At 29.9% G+C, this 19,167-nt stretch overlaps 1 protein-coding gene across 3 annotated transcripts; it reads right to left on the bottom strand.

Moving 5' to 3' along the window:
• Positions 1–1,401: 1,401 nt before the first annotated feature.
• On the bottom strand, positions 1,402–19,068 carry LOC123291952 (rab GTPase-activating protein 1-like). Of its 3 annotated transcripts, none has more exons than XM_044872423.1 (13): positions 18,911–19,068; positions 18,240–18,600; positions 9,565–9,754; positions 9,303–9,502; positions 8,403–8,566; positions 8,139–8,339; positions 6,343–7,221; positions 6,104–6,229; positions 5,003–5,188; positions 4,741–4,915; positions 4,313–4,563; positions 4,020–4,244; positions 1,402–3,323 (listed from the first exon to the last, which is right to left on the bottom strand). In XM_044872423.1, exons 2-13 carry the CDS (start codon positions 18,592–18,594, stop codon positions 2,991–2,993), a joined length of 3,285 nt encoding a protein of 1,094 aa, XP_044728358.1. In that variant the 5' UTR covers positions 18,595–18,600; positions 18,911–19,068; the 3' UTR covers positions 1,402–2,990. The 3 variants fall into 3 exon arrangements, with proteins under 3 accessions (XP_044728358.1, XP_044728359.1, XP_044728360.1); XM_044872424.1 differs by having other exon boundaries at positions 18,246–18,600; XM_044872425.1 differs by lacking the exon at positions 18,911–19,068 and adding an exon at positions 18,637–18,677 and having other exon boundaries at positions 18,240–18,515.
• Between the last annotated feature and the right edge of the window lie 99 nt (positions 19,069–19,167).

Below are 19,167 nucleotides of genomic sequence, written 5' to 3'. Positions count from 1 at the left end.
TCTGTTTATAATTATTTCTAAGGCTTATGAGGATGGCCAAAAACTCACATAAAAATCGAATAATAGTCAAAGTGATGACCATTGTTTTCTTTGATAATTGTGGTTGGTATTTGGCCTTAGTGTGAGAAAACTCATCAACGTATTCCCTAGATTTGGCCCTACCTGAATTTTTTCCCCGAAACGAAAAATTGCTGAGAGTGAGATAATTGTTGAAATACCACTCTTACACACAAAGTAATAAAAGTATCTTTCCTCTCACTTCCTCAGTGGATTAGTAATAAATAAACAAACAAATACCTAATATAGTTAACGTATAAATTTAAAATAAATACAATAGTTATCTGTGTATATACCATATGTTTCTAGCGTAATTTGCGCCCTTACGGGTAAATGAGTGACGTTTAGGAAAAAAAGTTTCTAAGAAAAGTTGTTTATTTTTTTTCTAGTTGCTTATTTAAACTTATGGTGCTCATTAACGAACTCAACCGCAATTTTTTACGTCCTGAACACGCTATAAAAATTTCAGCTTGATATCTCTTTTCCTTTTTGAGTTATCGTTTCTATAGACAGGCAGACAGACAACTGAAAATGGACTAATTAGGTTAATTTATGAACACCTATACCAAAATTTTGTTCGTAGCATCAATATTTTAAAGCGTTACATACTTGGGGCTAATCTTTGTATACCTTGATATATTTCATATATACATGGTATAAGAATTCGTTGAAGGAACTAAACGTTGAGGTAAATCGAGGGCTCGCAAAGTCACTAACAAAAATTGTGTTGATGTCAAAAATTGATGGTTAAATTTATGTTTTATTTTATAATCGATACACGCTATATTTGACAGAGATTGTCTTCCTTGCTATCAATAATTGCTAATAAAAATAACCTAAGTAAAGTATACATAAACCTTTGGTTAAGTTTTAATAAAAATATGTTGGTGTTGAAATAAAACAATAATTTTTAGACCCAAGTAATTTATTAAGATTAATGTCATGATTGTGATTCGGTCTCTTACAAACTAAATGTATGTATCTCACTGTACACAGAAGTTTCACTTCTAGAAAAATTAAACGAAATGTTTTCGAGCAAAATAAAACAGTACTTAATATTCGGTCTTTTTTTTATAATAATATATAATATATATTTTTAATTTGAATATAATTAAATAAATGGTTAATTCTTTAAATTTTTCTTATAATTAAATTAATAAATACACTAATGTATTTATTTTGTATATCACTAATAATTCATAAATTGGGTTTAATAATAATAGTTCGTTAACGGGACAATAGACGTTTAGCTTGATTCGATTATATTATTGGAAATAAATTAGCACCAGGGTAAAACAAATTAACAATTAATAATATATATTGGAATGGCACACGTTGTACTATATTTTTTAAACAAATTTGGGTGCGTTCGAATTGAAAAAAAAATAACAAACACATAATTACGTATAACGAATTTGTTCGAAGGTATCTCAGTATTCGACTTAATTTTATAATAGAGAGTTTACGAGATTTGAACGTACCCTTGTGTATATATAATAAATAAAAATTGAAACCAAATGTAACCAAACCCAAATGAAATAAACGAATCGGAGGTTTTTTTTTTTTTTTTAATTTTTAGAAAATTAAGGATTGAAACGAACTTTAGACTTCACCAATCTAATAAATAAATATTAAGTGGTAGCGAAAAAATTTAAGGCAATATTCTGGTCTAGAAATTTGAAGAAATTGATTTTTTTTCTTTGCATATTTTTAAAGGCTGGATCCTTAAGAATATCTCTTGAAACGAATTTTTCAAAATTCGAATTATTTTTGGAGATACAACGAATTTTCTGGTAACGAAATTTGAATTGATCGCTGTGTACTACAAATAACTGCTGCTTCTAAAGAAGGCAAAACAGCACGGTAAGCAGAAATAACTTTGCAAGACATTGCATATGAAATAGAAAAAGGCCCAATGTACGGATCTGGGATCGCCGATTAATCCACAGTCAGTACCATTATTATCCGAGATACTCTGCTGGAATTGTCTCTCGAACTTAAAACGCAATTTTTTTGAAGCCACATTTTTCGAGGTGGATATCTCAAGTTCTACTCGACGGATTCTTTTGAAATTTGGTGGGAATTATATATTATTTATAAATCTCACTATTGGCTGAAATCCAAGATTTAAAAAAAATTCATTTTGAATATTTTTTAAAAATTCGAAAAGGCCAAAAAAAGGTCAGGACGATACCCACATCTTTATTAATTAACAATTTTTCAAACTTTTTGTTTCGGATCACTACTTCGGTCAACCAGGGTGCCGTCTTTCTTTCGGAGCCCCCACTTCGAACAATTTTAAATTCTGTTCTTCACAATTTTTTTATTATATTTTTATAAATGCCAAGAAATATCATATGAAAAAAATGGCTACAAAAATGTTTTTCATTTTTTTATAAACTTACTTTGAAAAATGCCTACAATTTAGGTTTCTAGACTAGAATATATCCCCTAAATGAAAATTGTTTGTATTATTAAATTATTTTTGAATATTATTTTAACAGAATGGCATATGGCTGTACAATGAAATAATCGATGTAGTTTTACGATTTAATTCCATTAATAAACAATAATCATCTTTGATGAATCCTTTAATTATCCTGAATGCGTTCGAACAGGAGACAACAGAAAACTTGAATCGCTTAACGAGTAAAGTAAGTTCATCAATATTTTAAACGATAATAATTTCTAAACAAAATTCTTTAAAATATTTAGCCGTTCCTTAACTTACTAAAAACATTTAATCGATGATGGTAAAGATATTCTTTTTAATAAAGAACCAAAAAATCGCAACATCGATATAAATATTATCAAAAACAAAAAAATTTTCATTTTGTACTCGTAAAATTTCTTACATGGGATAAAAATATAATCGAAAAAAGCGTTTGTATCAAGTTTAACGAGAACAAAATAAAATAAAAAAACATGAAAAATTAATTATTCATTGTTCTAAAACTATTATAACTTTGAGAGTCTTTAATAATAGGGGCGGACTCACGTCTACTAATATCATTATTGGAGAGAATTTCCTGTTTATGTGGTGCGCTTTCACGTCGCAATAATCCCATATGAGCTGTAAATGCCACTGATGTTGGATTATTCTGTTGTTGTTGTGATGTTTGATGATTAAATGAATTTAATGTTGGAATGTCTTTTTTATTTGTCACTTCTTTTATTGAACTTAATGTTTTACTTAACCATGGCGGCCATGAATTTCTGGCAGTTTGTAATTCGGTTATTGTTGCATTTAGTTTATGTGTTAGGGCCTATAAAACAATAAAATATTTTTTACAAAGACTGGTAATTATTTGGAAATATGAGTGTGGCTTCACTTGGTGATATCAACAGGTGATGCCCACCATTATTTTAAGACAACTTTTAATGAAGTTATTAATTACTATTTTCGTATTTGAAATTAAGTTTAAGATAAAATTTAATGTGAAAGGACCCTGTACAAGTTAAATAAAAAAATTAGTTCGGAAAATTGTAAAACACTTATTTGTGAGTTATCGTTATCCTTAAAAAATAACAAGAAATAAAAAGCAACATTTTTGGATTCTCTAGAGCAAGGGTGGTAAACCTTTATGTATCAACGTACCATTTTCCCAAAAGAAATATTTAATGAGGCCATAGACGTGCCGTATGAAATTTTTCCAACGAAATTTTTTGTTTATAGGATCACTTGCGTTTATTCGTAATATAAATACTTCATAGTGAACTTTGTCATTGGTGGTGTGCCCAAAACATCCCTGCTCTAGAGTAATGAAAACTCAAAATTTTAATTCATTTATTGGATGAGTTTTAAAAAGGAATACTAGAAATCGCTTGGATATATGGGAATCGTTAAATAAATTCAATTTTATTTTTTTCGATTCATTTTACCATATATTATGATAAAGCTCGAGCTATTTATGGGAACTAGAAATTTTATTAGGAATCAAGTAAAAAATAAATAAAATTACCTGATTTCTGCATTCTGCTTCTACTTGGGCTAACTTAGCTTGTGCTAATTCTAATTCCAATTCGTGAACACGTTCGTAAACCTGTGCTTGTTCTTCATTTAATTGTTGTTGCTGTTTTAAATGTTTTGGTGCAAGTGGATGATCACCAGAACTTATTTGTCCCGCTGGTGATGTAGGTACATTGGACATTGCTACACGACATTTTTCACAACCGCTGACTTTTTCCTATAAAACATAAAAATACAAATTATTTTTCAATTACGAATAATCTTTAACAATTTTCAATAAGTTACCCGAATTTCATTCAACGCAATTTTTGATTGCGTACTTTGTTCATCTAATCGCTTACAAATCTGTTTATACTCGGCAATAATTGCTGCATTTCTTGATGTTTCTAACTCATGTCGTGATGTTAAATCTTTAATTGCAACTCTTAATTTCGAATTTTCTTCAATTAATAATTGTTTTTGTTCTTCATGTTTTAAAGCTGCCATTTTAAGTCGTGCTAATTCATTTGAATAATTTTCAGCATTTTCTTGTGATTCTAAAAAATTTATTAACAATATAAAATATTCAACGTATACTTCGAAATTTATTTATTATAAACGTTTGATTTTAGGTTTGTGGAAGTTTAAATTTAGATGTTAGCCGTTTCGAAATAAAATGACGTACAAAATGTGATAGAGAGAAATTTATTGAAATACTGGGAAAAAAGGCTTACCTTTGTGATCAATTAACTCCTGTTCGTACTTTTTCAATTTTTTTACTTTTATACTACAAGCTAATTTCATAACACCACGGGAAACCTCTTCAGTTAAACAACGGCGGGGTAACGATACACGAAAATACTTAAGAATGCCTTCAAAATCTAATTGTAACAAATCTTTTTTACACATCTGTAATAAATTTAAGTAAGTTTTTTAATTAAATAAGACTAAAGTGTAATAATAATAATCACTTAATTTAATTTTATAATCTCTTACAGTTAGAAGTGCTAAAGCAACTTGAAACAAAGTTTCTATGCCCTGTAAAAGTACCACATCAATAATATGAAACACAAAATATAGGGGAAATCGTGCTGTGAATAATGTTAAAAACCATTGAGATGCAAACATATGCGTTTCAATGTTATGTTCGGCGAAATGTTGTCCTAAGGGTGGTAATTGTTCCTGCAAAAAAAAGGACCATTTTAGAATGTGACGCCACATAGAAACCAAAGAGATATTACGAAAGGATAAAATTTGGTATTGAGAATTATCTCTGACTCATAAAGTGAAAGGAAGCTACAAATCAATATTCGCATATTTTTATAGGTTAGACCCTTAATGAATCCAAAGTAAGTAATATTATTTTCCGAATTACTCTGCTGGAAGTCTCTCAAATTAAAACGCGTTTTTCTTGAACATACATTTTTCGAGGTGGTTGACATGATATCTAAAGTTTTAGTCGATTGATTCTTTTAAAACATGGTAAGTCTTCTTTATAAATTTCTCGATCGTCTGAACTTTGGATTTAAAAAAAAAATTAAAAAGATCTAAAAAATTTTTCTATTCATTTCGACGCTATTTTGTGATTTTTTTTTGGCTTTTGGCTAAGAATTAGACCATTTTTACTAATTAAGAATTTTTTTAATTTTTTTGTTTCGGATCATTACAAGGGTTGGAATTGTGTCAACCAGGGTGACGAATTTTTTTGAAGTCCCACTTCACCAGCCTGTAATTCGAAAAAATTTTAATTTTTTTATCACAATTTAGGCTTCTAGACCAGAATATTTCCTTAAAGAGTCTCGAAAAATCGAAACAAATATTTAAAACCGTTTGGGATCAAGACCATTAAGTTGATATTTTTACTCCCACAAGGTGTATCCTTGTTTCCCACACTTAGAATCCCTATAAAAAGGGTTTCCACGATTGTAGTAACTTGAAATGATTATTAAAGTTCATTGTTAAATATAAACTGATAAAAATTGATTATTTTCAATAATAATTGTGTTTTTTTTACAAATTGATAATGATGTACAGTGATTTTCGTATATATATGAGAGGACAATAAATATAAAATAAATTATCAATAAAAAACCTAACCTGAATTAATCTGGTTAATTGGTGAAGTCGTAAGTACAAATTTTCAAAACCATCTTTATACAAATCTCGTAAACCATAATCGTACATTAATTTAACTAGGACACAAAATGCTTGTTCTTCGGGCATCTAAAAAAAAGTAACGATTAATTTTGTAAGCACTTTTTCGTTCAGAAAAAAAGTGACGGGAATTTATAATTTGAAAAGTTTGCACGAATGAATTTTAAACTTCATTAACTTACATGTAATAATAGCGTAGCTGCCAGAAAACTTAAACCCTGACAATAACCAACTTCTTGATCGTAAACTGCATAAGCCTTACTAATTTTATACAATGAATCTTGACCAAGACCACCAGCTTCACGAAAGAAGTCATGTGCAGGAAATGTACGATTAATATCCCGTTGAATAACATTTTCACAGCCACTTTCCTTTGTTATTAAAATACGATATGTTTCCATCATTTGCTGATCATGATCGGCATTTGCTAATCTTAACCATACTTCGCCACGTAACGCTTCTGGTATACCCATCTTCACTAAACCAGCTAAGCCACGTGGTCGTGCTTCACCTGGTTCCCATCTACTTAATACTTCTGCCCAACTATCCAAAACTGCTTCAGGACAATCTTTGGATACCCAACCAGTTCCACTTAAAAGTGGTTCATCGCCATCAGAATGATACTCTTCTTTTGGTGTTAACGTGTCGATTGACGTAATACTTGGTGTTCGTATTAAACTTGATATATTTAACATTAGACTTAAACGGTTACGATCTAGATCACCAGTACTTTCTAAATTGGATACTTCGTATATAATATCACCAGTATCTGGTGATAATACTTCTTTCAAATTTAATATAAACTGTTGTACTAATGGCCGTTTAGTGAAATACCAAAAACGTTCGTTTTGAGAAAATACTTTAACAGGTGTCTCAACTAAAAATCGTACTGGTTCTGGAACACCGCGTATTACAAGATCAGCAGCAATCGTTATGTATTGTGTTATTTCTTTTGGTGTTTCAGTATTTAATGGTGCAAATGCTGCGTCTGATGGATCCCAATGACCTGATATTACATAACTTTCACAAGTATTATTTGTTGTTGTTGTTCCCATAGGTACCTGTAATTCGGTTAAAATTTTATGGTATAATTACAGCCTCAACTTAATTGAAAGCATTCAATATTTTTTTAAATGTGTCTATTTGTAACTAATATTGAGTATATTAAAAATTTACTGGACTTTAAAAGTTATCTTACAAAATATAGGTCATTCATGCATATTCGATTCAATTTACGCATTCTTTTTTTAAACAATATTTACAGTGTATAGAACCACAAAAAGAGATAAGGAAAAGGAAAGGAAGGGGTAGGTATGCAGTTATGGCCGGCTTAGTTAGGAACTATTGGGGTATTAATCTTTGTGTAAAAATATAAAATCAAACTATCGACATCTAGAAAAGGGCGAGGTAAGGTGCAAAAATCATATAACAAAAATAACGTTTCCGTAAAAATAACGAATTTTTTGGAAACGGCGAGGCTTAGGAAATATGCCAAAGGACAAAAAATGAGATCCAATAGTTTTTTTCATTAATTTTCAGCAGTTGGCTATTACGAACTTTCAAGCGCGTTCCAGTACATTTAAACGCGTAAAAGATTCCGCAAGATTAGATAGGAAAATGGTTTTCTGTGAAACTTTTTCTAACGCACCCTAAAATGTTCTTTGGATCATTCTGATCAAAAGTTCTCCTTTAAAGATCACACTTTCTGACCAAACTGACTTTTTTCTACACCCTCATACGAACAGTTTGGCCTGGTTTCATAAAAATCGGAGGTATAATTTTAAATTCCGAAAATAAATCTACCCAAAATTCAATTTGCGAAGCAATTTTTAAATCACTAGCAATACTTCATCGAAAGAATATGGATAAATAGCTCTCTATTATAAAATTAATTGTTTTACAATTTATAAATTTATTATACAGACAAATTGCCTGCTTTCGAGGTTCTAAATGTATGATAGAAGCAATTGAAATTTACCATTTCTAATAACTGCATGTCAGAATGTTTAACATGTCGCCCAGGTGCTACTAGAATACCAAAACATCGTTCTATATGAAGGTGTGGTCCATCTGAAACAGCTTGATCTGTCACTTGTTTCATGCTGATCCAGATTTGTTTGACTAATTTCGAACGTAGTTTAAAACCAGATCTATCTTTGTATACCGAAGAAAATCCACCCTAAAAGTTACAATTTAATTAAAATTTTAAAAAAAATTGTCTTCAATTTCTAAAGAAACTTACTCGGCCATCGTCTTCTTTAATTTCTAAAGATAATTCAAAAACACAGACTAAAGTCCTCTGTTGTATATCAGGTAATGTACATGCTGAACTTGACATGTCAGTAACTGATGCTACGGAATTGGTCATTGATCGTGGGGCTCGTTGGAATGCTTTTGAAAAACATCCTAGAAACAAATTTAATGATTAACTTAAATTAGTTTAAAAATTTGTCAAAATCGATTACTTTTTTGCATATTTTTAAAGGTAAGATCCTTAAGAATATGTCTTTAAACGGGTTTTCAAAATTCGAATTATTTTCGAAGATATAGCAGATTTTCTGGTAACGAGGTTTGAATTGATCGCTCTGTACTGCGAGCTTCTACTGCTTATAAATAACTTTGCCAGACATTGCATATGAAGTAGAAGAAGGACCAATGTACGGTGAGTAATATTATTATTGGAATTGTCTCTCCAACTTACCATGCGTTTTTGTTGAAACTACATTTTTGGAGGTGGTGTGCATGATATATCAAATTCTACTATACCGATTTCTTTGAAATTTGGTGGTAATCTTCCTTACACCCCTTTTTGTTAGTTTTTTTACCGAGATTCAGACGACAACGACACCGTTACTAATTTAAAATTTTTAAAATTTTTTTGATTCAGGTCACTACAAAGGCTGGAATCGTGTCAACCAGGGTACCGTGTTTTTTTTGTAGGCCTGACTTCAATTTTTATTTATTTTTTACAATTTGCATTTTGTCTTTTAAAAATGTCAATAATTATCATATAAAAAATGACTCCATAAATGATTTTCATTTTCTTAGTTTGAAAAGTGCCTACAATTGAGGCTCCTAAACCAGGACACCCTCTTAACGTTATATCTGGGTAAGTAAAATATTTTTAAAAATTGAATGTTACCTGATACTTGTGACACAGCTTCTGGAATGTCACATCGGAATACATGACATTGAAATATAGCTGATTCTTGTGTTTCGCCATGTGACCATGTAAACGCAAAACAACTACCCTCTTTAGTGTCTGCAACTCCACGCGCATAAAATAGTATACTTTGAATTTCGTAACGAGCAATAACTGAATGTGTATTTGCATCGTACAAACTGTAATTAACAAAAACTGTTATATTATAAAGGTCTTTTGAAGGTAATAAATAAAAACTTACACGACAATTCCAGTCGAAAAACTGGGTACTGAAACTGAAACTTTGATTCCTTGTTCTGAATGTTGATGTTGTTCATTTAAAATGGCCATATTCCGTTGTATTTCTGTTTCAGATTTAGGTGCATTTATTTGTGCTGCACCTAAATATGTGACACCACTGAATATTGTACATTCTTGATCAATATCTGAAACTAAAGTTAATCGCAATTACAATCATTGCATAACCATCACTTAAACATCTACGCCACTGGTTTATATTTCAAGCAGAGTACTTTCCGTATGGGATTTTGGACGATATCTCAGAAACTATGCATCCTTTCATTAAATAAACCCAATTTTTGAATTTTAAACTTTCCAGTATAGAAAGTTGGGTACGATTTTCGAAATCGAAATTTTCAACATACCTTTACGTTTCATGGTCTGGACAAGGCATTAATATCAACTTGGAGAAGAAGTATGTGTGTGTGTGTGTACGAACATTCGTTGTCATTTTTTTCGTCATCAATATCGCGCGGATAAAAATGATATCGACTTCGTTGAGGTATCGATCGAAGCGTATTCACGGCAATATGATCCGAAAATATTTTTCATAACATTGGTCGAACCGTTTCGAACAGGGTGCGTTTTTTTAAAATTTTTTCCTGATCGAAATCGCGTGAACAAAAAATGATTTCGACTTCTCGATGAGGTGTCGATCGAAGCGTACTAACGGCAATATGATCGGAAAATAACATTCCGTCGAGTATTTCCCTAATCGATCGAGTTTTTTTTTTTTTTTATGCTGGGAAGGTATTCGTAGGTATCAAAGGCCGCATCAGACCCTATCCACAGCTTGTTTTGGGTTGAAATTACCTTATGTAGTTAGTATTATTGAAATTTTTCTTAAGGAGAGTAACCCTAAAGGATTGTAAACAAAAAATGTGTTTATTTGATAATTAGTCAAATATTTTTATAAATCGTCCGAAATCGTATGTGAAACTCTATTTTGGGATTTTTTTTTGGCAGTATTTCGAGAACTACATATCTAATCTTCAAATAAAATGAAATTTTGTTCTTTTTGGGTCTTTTTTTACCTATATATTCCAAAAGAGATTAAAAATAATTCGGTATCTTTCTCTTTAAGCAAACCGATAAAATTCTAATCGGCAAAATTGAAAAATCACCAAAAATTTATTTGTAATTTGAACAAAAAACATTGCTTAAGGTAATTAAAGCTCAAAAAAACATAAAAATATAGTATCGTGGTATTTATTTCAATAACTATAAAAATGTATTTTATTACTAGATCGTTTCAAAGATTCGTTTGGATATTTCTTAGATTTTCCAACTTTCTGTAATAATTTTCGGTCAATCATATTCCCAGGTAATTCCGGGTTTGAATCTACTCTAAGCAATTTTATACTTTTCGCAAGGTAAAATGATGCATTGTATTATATAAACAAATAAACTTATGTAAATTTCAATAAAAACAATTAATCTCGATACAAAATATGAAAAAAACACAGGATGTGTTTCAAAAATGTTTGTGACAGTTTATAAATTATTATTTATGAATTATCAATAAAATATTAATCGATTTTTTTAACCTTGATAGTGAAACTAAAATGAAAATAAAAGAACTTATCAGTAAGTTGTAAAATAACCACATGTCAAATACGTTTACATAAGTAAAATTTTGCATGCTTTATTTAATTATGACCATTACATAGTTGAGCGGCTTATGTAGAAATTTCATAACAACCTTGAAAGGTTGAAAAATATGATTGAGCGACCCAACTTTGTACATATCTTTTACACTTTAAAATCAATTATTGTAAGCAGGACTATATGTTTGGGAAAGGAGCGTAGGTATGGGTATTACACACGAAACGAACATCAAGTCGATCATAGCTTTCTGGATATGGACGAAAGACATTGAAATTTGAACACTTTCTCTATAATCTCGAATTCAGAAATTGATATCACTTTTTACCGAAGAGAAAATTTTTATTATATATGGTCCGAATGATGAACTTTTATATTTTTTGTGAAAATTCAATGACAAATGATTTCCAAATTCACATCACAGAGAATTTTTATTTACTTCACTTTTAAATCCTCTCATAACTAAAATTCAAATTCATTTTTGAAGTTTATGATTAAAACAGAAAGTATTCGTTCTCTCCTCTGTGGTCATATTGTCATTAACGAAATGCACGAAAAGAGATGCGACTTTGTTCAACAAAAGTGAAGTAATTACAAAGCTTTTTAGGCACGGGCCTAAAATGATCATTGAGATTTTCGTGATTCGCAATTAATTCTCTCTTAATAACGTTTTCTACGCAATATCGAGCAAAAACAGCTAACGCGCAATTCTAGTTACATCAGTGTTTTCGTCTAGATAGAGCAAGAGCGAAGTTCAAATGTCAATTTTTTAGTAATATCGAGCAAAAACTGCTAAATGTGCAAGTTTAGTGACGTCAGTGCTTTTATCAAGACCAAGCGATATAGAAGGAGTCAGATACATGTGTTTCTAGGTCGAGGAGTATTTTTGATGATATTTGATCATAGACGTCGACTGTATATTTCTGCCTTTTATTACACTGGCAATTAACTCCTTTTGTCTGGTTCGCGGTTTTGACCCATAGATTTGTTTCAAAATGCTAATTGTAGTCCACAATAAAAATTCAATAACAAACGTGCGCGCGTTCGTAAGATCACTTGCGTTCATTCGTAATACTTCACAGTGAACTTTGTTTTCAATGTCGTCCCAAGATACTGTTCCGTGCACCATTGATTTGTTATCTTTGGCTTATACTGTTTGAGAAATAATAGGCAGTGTTTCGAATTTTTGCGTTTGTATAAATTTTAGTGAATTCCAGTGAGGGTGATCACATTGCGATTAAAAATGGCAAAATCATTCAAGTTTTTTTAGAATATCTTTAAACACACGTCTTTTATATTTTAATATTATAAAGAAATGTGTTTTAAGTTGTTATCGCTTAATATTGCATGGAAAGTAAATTAGCCATAAACCGTAGAACTGTACTACACATATACAGGTGCAAATAAACTTATCAGAAAATTACGACATACATTGTGAAAGCTGGCCTCGGTAACACGCTTACAATACACGTGCAACTGAATTTGGAAACAAATCGGTTACGTAGATGAAACTAATTGCAATATTGTATTAGTAAAAATAAATTTTATTACCGTCTTTTACAATCTCACTAATTTGATGTCGTAATAAACTACTTTTCTAAAGTAGCAGTACCGGTTTCAGATCAAATTGCATTCTATATGGAAATTTTGTCATTTTCCAACTAAAAACCATATAATTGGAAAATGTCACCATTTTTTGTTGTCATTAATTAACATGCAATTATCATTTATTACAAATAATGGCACGGAGTTTTTTTTTTTTTTCAATGAAGATAAATTTTTGTCCGAAAATATTCTATTGTATTCAAAGATTTTTAAAGCAAAATAGTTTCAACAGAGTTTCTTTGCCCAGAACAGCTTAATTCTGCATTGTATACTAGTTTGGTCATTTTCTTTATATTTTTTATTTAAAGTGTCTATATTTAAAGGAGATTGAGCCTGTGAAAATAATACTACGAATAATCTGATAAAAATATATCTTAGCACTTATTTGCCCCTTTCAATGAAAATCGCCGTATAACATGGTTTAAAGTGATTGGAGTCAAAATGAAAAAAAATAACGCCAAATACATACGATACTCGATTAAATCAAAATTGAAATTGAATTAAATCAAATCTTGAAAAGATAAAAAAAAATGTTGATATTTGAGTATTGGGAATTTAGTTTTCTATGTGCGGCATGCAGTGGCTTAAAATAGAACTACGATAACATGATTAAACTGCAATTTAAAACAATGATGTTAAAATATTTGCAACTTAGTTTTTTTTAAGATTGAAGCCTGCTTATGGCTACCATAGTGACTGCTTGACGTCCCATTAGTGATTTTATCAATCCCTATATATTATAAATGTGAAAGTAAGGATGTTTGTTTGATTCGTTTTCACGTAAAAACTGTATAATAATAAGCGAATGGAATTGTTTAATAGCATAGCTCATACATCAGACTAATACATGAGCTATAATTTATAGATGTATTTAATTATTTAAAAAAAATTAAATTTAGTCTATGACATTTTAAATAAATTAAAGATTTCTGTAAAATTGTGGACGATATACAATTCATGGCCACCTGTTCTGATACACTCAATGAATTAAGACTATGAAATTTTAAAAAAAATTGAATTCTGTATATATATTTTACCAGTGTAAGACAATCCCTACCCCTATCTCTACTCGAGTGTTATGGAAGGGGATAAGTTAGAGCAAGAGAGATGGAAGCTATAACGCGATGGTCTTTAGTTTAAAGCCCAATCAACGCGGCGGGTAGCAAGCTAGTACATATATATAAATATGAATAACTTTGGGTAAAAATCAAGAATTACTTTGAATCCCCATAAGCGTCTCAACTACTCGATCAGCTGTTTTATGATCAGATATATATGTCATTCAATTTAATGACAAACTTGAATTCAAAAGTTGAAGTTTGTTAAATTAGACAAGAGGTACGATTATCTGATAATTAAAATTAATTTGACATGTATTTGTCTAAGTGGTGCACGCTATTTGTTTCATTAACATAAATATTATTTTTTTAATTGAAAAGATTCTTGATATTATATCATATTTAAAGTTTAGTACACAAAAACAATATTTCTCTAACAATAAAAATAAAATTAAACAAATGAAAACAAACAATTGACTGAGTTAATTGTTGGAATACCATGTATAGACAGTGTTGATGACGCAATCGTTTGTTTTTTGACGTCACGTAAATATAAAAAGATATCCGCTTTTAAATAAACACACACACATAACTGATACTCCCAAATTAATACAAATTACAAATTTTCACATTATTAGCGCCCTCGTGGGTAAACAGTGATGTTTACAAAAAAATGTTTTGAACAAAAGTTGTTTATTTCTTTATAAGGAACATTTTTTACTTTTGACCTTTTGTTCTATTTCTAACGGTTTACAAGATGGTTCCTACGGACCCAAGACCCAATTGACCTATATTGCTCATTTACGAACTCGACCTTACTTTTGACTTTTGATATCTCTTTTCGTTTTGGAGTTATCGTGTTGACAGACAGGCGGACAAACGTACAGACAACCGGAAATGGACTAATTAGGTGATTAAATGAGCACCTATACCAAATTTTTTTTCGTAGCATTAACATTTTTAATCGTTACAAACTTGGGACTAAACTAAATATACTATGTACATTTCATATTTACATGGTATACAAATTTTCTCTAACAACGCAAACAACCGACACATTATTAAACAATAATAATTGCACATCACTGACGTAAATTAAATACGGTGAGTAAACATTAACGTAAGAAAAATACTGTTATAACTATTTAGTCGAGATAATGAAATGAAGATATTATTTAATTAAACAATTTAAAAAAATTAATTAAATGCAACAGAGAAGAAAATCACACTTACGTCTGGTCATTGTGATTATTGAAGAACTACTGAAATTTGACTCAAATACTTTCTCAAAGCAAAACTTTTAATACATTAAATTTTTATTTGTTTGGAGGCATGACAAACATTATTTGATAAATGAGCATAACATACACGTGCTGTTTGATTTGATAAGCGCCGTTTTTGTTGGTACAAATATTGTAAATATAGAGTATACTACATGTTTAACAAACCCACGAATAAGCAGTACACATTATGGAAAAAGTTGAGTTACTAATTTTGGAAAATAATCATTAAATTTTGTGTTGAGAGTTTTTATAAAACCGGAGCGCAGCCCATTTTCAAGTTGATACTCTATCTTTTTACATGTTTCCTCTTTTCGTCCAATAAATAAAAATGCTCCTGTACATTTTTATTTATTGGATGGTGCTAAATATATGCTTGAAAGATTTTATTCTACCAGAGGTTCTGGATGTTTACTTCTATTAGTTACTTTCAAATTCTTTTTCGTCTAATAGACAGAAAGAATTTCATGCAATTTTTAAGCTGGTTTTCCACTAGACGAACAGTTGAGTTTTTGTTGAAAAACAAAACTTAATCACTAATGGCCATTACATTGCCATCCTTCAAAAAGTTTGTAAAAAGTTGCAGTTTTGTTTTTTCGACACGAGTTTGTGTTTTGATTTCAGGGCTGATTTTTTTTTTTGAAACTTTGGGAAAAACATGTGAAAATCTTAATCGACCCCAAAAGAGCGATATGGCCTTCTTTTCTAATATGTTAAATTTTCTGAAAATTATTTAGTCATGCAATCATCATGTTTTAAACAATTGATGCCGCTACTTTTCAACAAGCTTTCCTCGAAATAAATAAGCCAAAATATGTGCAAAATATTTTCCTTTTTTGGCTCTAGAGCTCCATAAAAGACCAAAGATACATACATAGGCTGAAAATTGAAATTGACGCACTATGTTAAGTGGAATATTATTGAATAGGTATTTGAAAATCCTAACTAAACAAAATAAAATCAAAAAACCCGATTGCTTTAAATAAAAACTGAAAAGAAAAAGTCCAGTAGCTTACATAGCGACTTGAACACTCGGGACCTATTAAAATCTAGATCGGCTCAATTCTTTCCAATGATGGGCCCCGGCGTTAAAGTCGCTATGTAAGCTACTGGACTTGTTCTTTTCTTTTACTTTTTATTTAAAGCAGTCGGGTTATTTGATTTTTTTAAATTTTATTTCGTTTTTACTAAATAACTTCAGCAAAATCAACATTTGGGAATTTATTTTTATTATAATTATCCGAAAAATATTGAATTTTTATCACAAAATAATAATATTACTCAATCGATATTCCATTGCACAGTATTGGATACATAATGTTTTGATTTGAGTGTATTTCTAGAATTATCAGTTGTTTTTAGGAAGTAATTCTTTCGTATGATAATGCGCTTATCGGATTCCTCCAATGGATACAAGGTAACTATTTTTAATTTTAATCTTTTTATTTATTTAACTTGAGTGAAAAGCGAATGGAGGAAGGGGTATTATTCTTGAAAGTGTGATCTTAATGAGCATTCAAGAAATGATTCAAAAAGAGAACTCTAGATTGTGAGGAAAAGATACAAACCCATGCAACAAGGGTCAGATACATTTACAAATGATCAATAAAATTATACTACTTGTTTAGAATCGCCTCCATTGACGAAATGATCTATGACGGCTTCTAAAGGAACCTTAATATTTTTAAATTATGGTACTGATTATTTTATTTAAATCGAAAAATTGAGATTTTTATTAACCCGAGACTTAAAAAGAAGGATGTTATAATTTGCATCGTAGCTCCTAAATGGATGAACCAATTTTGATTTTTGTTGTTGTTTGAAAGGTATATGTTATAAGAAAACTGGTTCACTTTGGAGGAAACTACAAGGAAAAATCACATTTATGGGAGGAGAGGTGGTTGATTTCGTAAATTTTCCACTTTCACTCGCATTTGATTCTTTTGTAAGAAATATTAAATATTTTTGTTGAAAATTTTAGGTTTAAATAAATTTAATTAAACAATTTTCACGGTTAATTTAGTGCACAAATTTAAGTATTTTTTACAAATTTTTAATTTTAACATATAATGCCAATGACATAAAATTTTTGTAAATTAAGGCTAAATATAATATAATGCCTAGTTCACACTAAGAATCTTAATTTCGAGTTATTGCGTATATATCTAAATTCTGGAAACGACTTTTGAAACTAAATTATGGTGTGTGCTGTAACATTTAACTTTTGTTAATTTCCTTATCAAAATTATAATACTTTTGTTAATTTCCTTATCAAAATATTAATATAATCAAAATCATTTCCGAAATGTTTATAGAAGTTTTGTTTAATTTTGGATTTGACACGGTCAGGTTATATTAAAATGTTTTAAATGTTTCTTGATTATTTTTAAATAGTTCGGAAGCTGAATTAATACATTTTATTTGACATTTGAATCTTTATAATGTTTTTCTTGCATACGAAGTGTGCAAATCCAAAATATCGGTAAATATGAAACTTTCTTGTAGAAATTTTTTTTGGGTATATTCGGATAGGCAGAAGAAGATATTTTACAATGATATTGTTACCAATATCCGTCTGCAGAAGAGTTTATTATTTGTATTCATACACCCCACTTATACTCACAAACGAAACTTTCTGTTAGTAACAGAAAATTGGAAAACATATTTCGTTCAGTTACGTCCTGTACAACTTATTACATACCACAAATACTTTTTTTTAGGTAAATGTAGCGGCAAAAATGTCTGTGGGCCAGTTTTTGATCAAAGTAGTGAAAAATGAATCAAAGCCATAAATTATTACAAAAAATAGTTACATCTGAAATTTTTTTTGCTGAATTAGCTTATGTTTAGCAAGGTATTTAAATCTTCAAATTTGCCAGATATCAAATTTAACTATTCTACACTAATATATGGAGCATCTCCACATTTTTTTCGAGGAGAAATTGGTAGATGCGGAGAAACATTGTTACCTACCGATTAATTAAAGCAAAACTAAATAGGTGTGAAATACAGGGTGAAAAATAATAATTACGCTATTTAAAGTGTTTAAATCTAAAAATAAAACTAAAAATTGTGCAGATACAATATACCTTTACCTTCTTCTTCGCTCTCCTCACTGTATTCTGGTTTCATTTCGTCATGTTTTTCAATAGTCGGAGATCCTGAACTACTTTTTGTTGCAGCATCTTTGTTGTCATCATTCGTATAAATATTTTGATTATCCTTGTCTGTTGTGCCACCATTAATAACATTATGTAACGGGTCCTCCATTCTACAACTTGGTTCGTTTAACACCTCGTCCAAAACTTTTTGCAGATCACACAAATTACCGTCCTTTATATCTAATGTTGGTGTTTTGCTAGGACCTGGTTTGTCAGAAACAAAATCGAAATCGTCACTGGTAGCTGTTGAATCATTGGATTTTACACTTAAGCTATCCTCCATAACGGCCTAGTTATATTAAAAATAAAATAAAATCAAACTTACCCTTCAGTTATAGAATTTAGATACACAATTAACAATGAATATGACTTAAAATACAATTAATTTCAATTTTTTTGTTACATTTTCGTAAGATATGCTAAATTTAATGAATTGGGGTGCCAATGAATTTACTAATGACTTTTGTTCACTTTAAAAATAAACGATTTTTGTTTATTTGACAGTTCTGCGTGAAATGTCAATGTATGGTGACATCCATTGTCAAATTGTGTACAAAACACGTAATTTGATATAGGGCGTATTGTGAAAAACAACTTACCAGAACATTGATAATATATTAGTCGGCATTTATGCTCATTTAAATATATTAATTGGTCAATGAAAATTTGTGCTTGAAAGTTTGTTTGAAATTTTTCACACTGACCACAATACACAACAAAATAATAATGTATTAAAAATGTCACGTTATTCCACCAATGAAATATAAAGATCAGTTCACAGGCATCATTCTAATATGCCTACGCAGATCTTTACTAAATTAAAAATCTATTTATTTCGGATTTAATTTGATTTGAA

The sequence above is a fragment of the Chrysoperla carnea genome, chromosome 2 (assembly GCF_905475395.1).
Source record: "Chrysoperla carnea chromosome 2, inChrCarn1.1, whole genome shotgun sequence".
NCBI lineage: Eukaryota > Metazoa > Arthropoda > Insecta > Neuroptera > Chrysopidae > Chrysoperla > Chrysoperla carnea.
Note: the sequence above shows the minus strand (reverse complement) of the source record. Positions and strands in the feature narration are given on the sequence as shown.

Bases quoted from the DNA above. Each gene is read 5' to 3' on its own strand.
- LOC123291952 (XM_044872423.1), bottom strand. From the start codon at position 18,594: ATGGAGGATAGCTTAAGTGTAAAATCCAATGATTCAACAGCTACCAGT. The intron at 8,340-8,402 runs GTAAGTTTCTTT...TGTAACTTTTAG, and splicing joins TTAAAGAAGACGATGGCCGA to GGTGGATTTTCTTCGGTATA. The intron at 6,230-6,342 runs GTAAGTTAATGA...ACTTTTTTTTAG, and splicing joins CAGCTACGCTATTATTACAT to ATGCCCGAAGAACAAGCATT.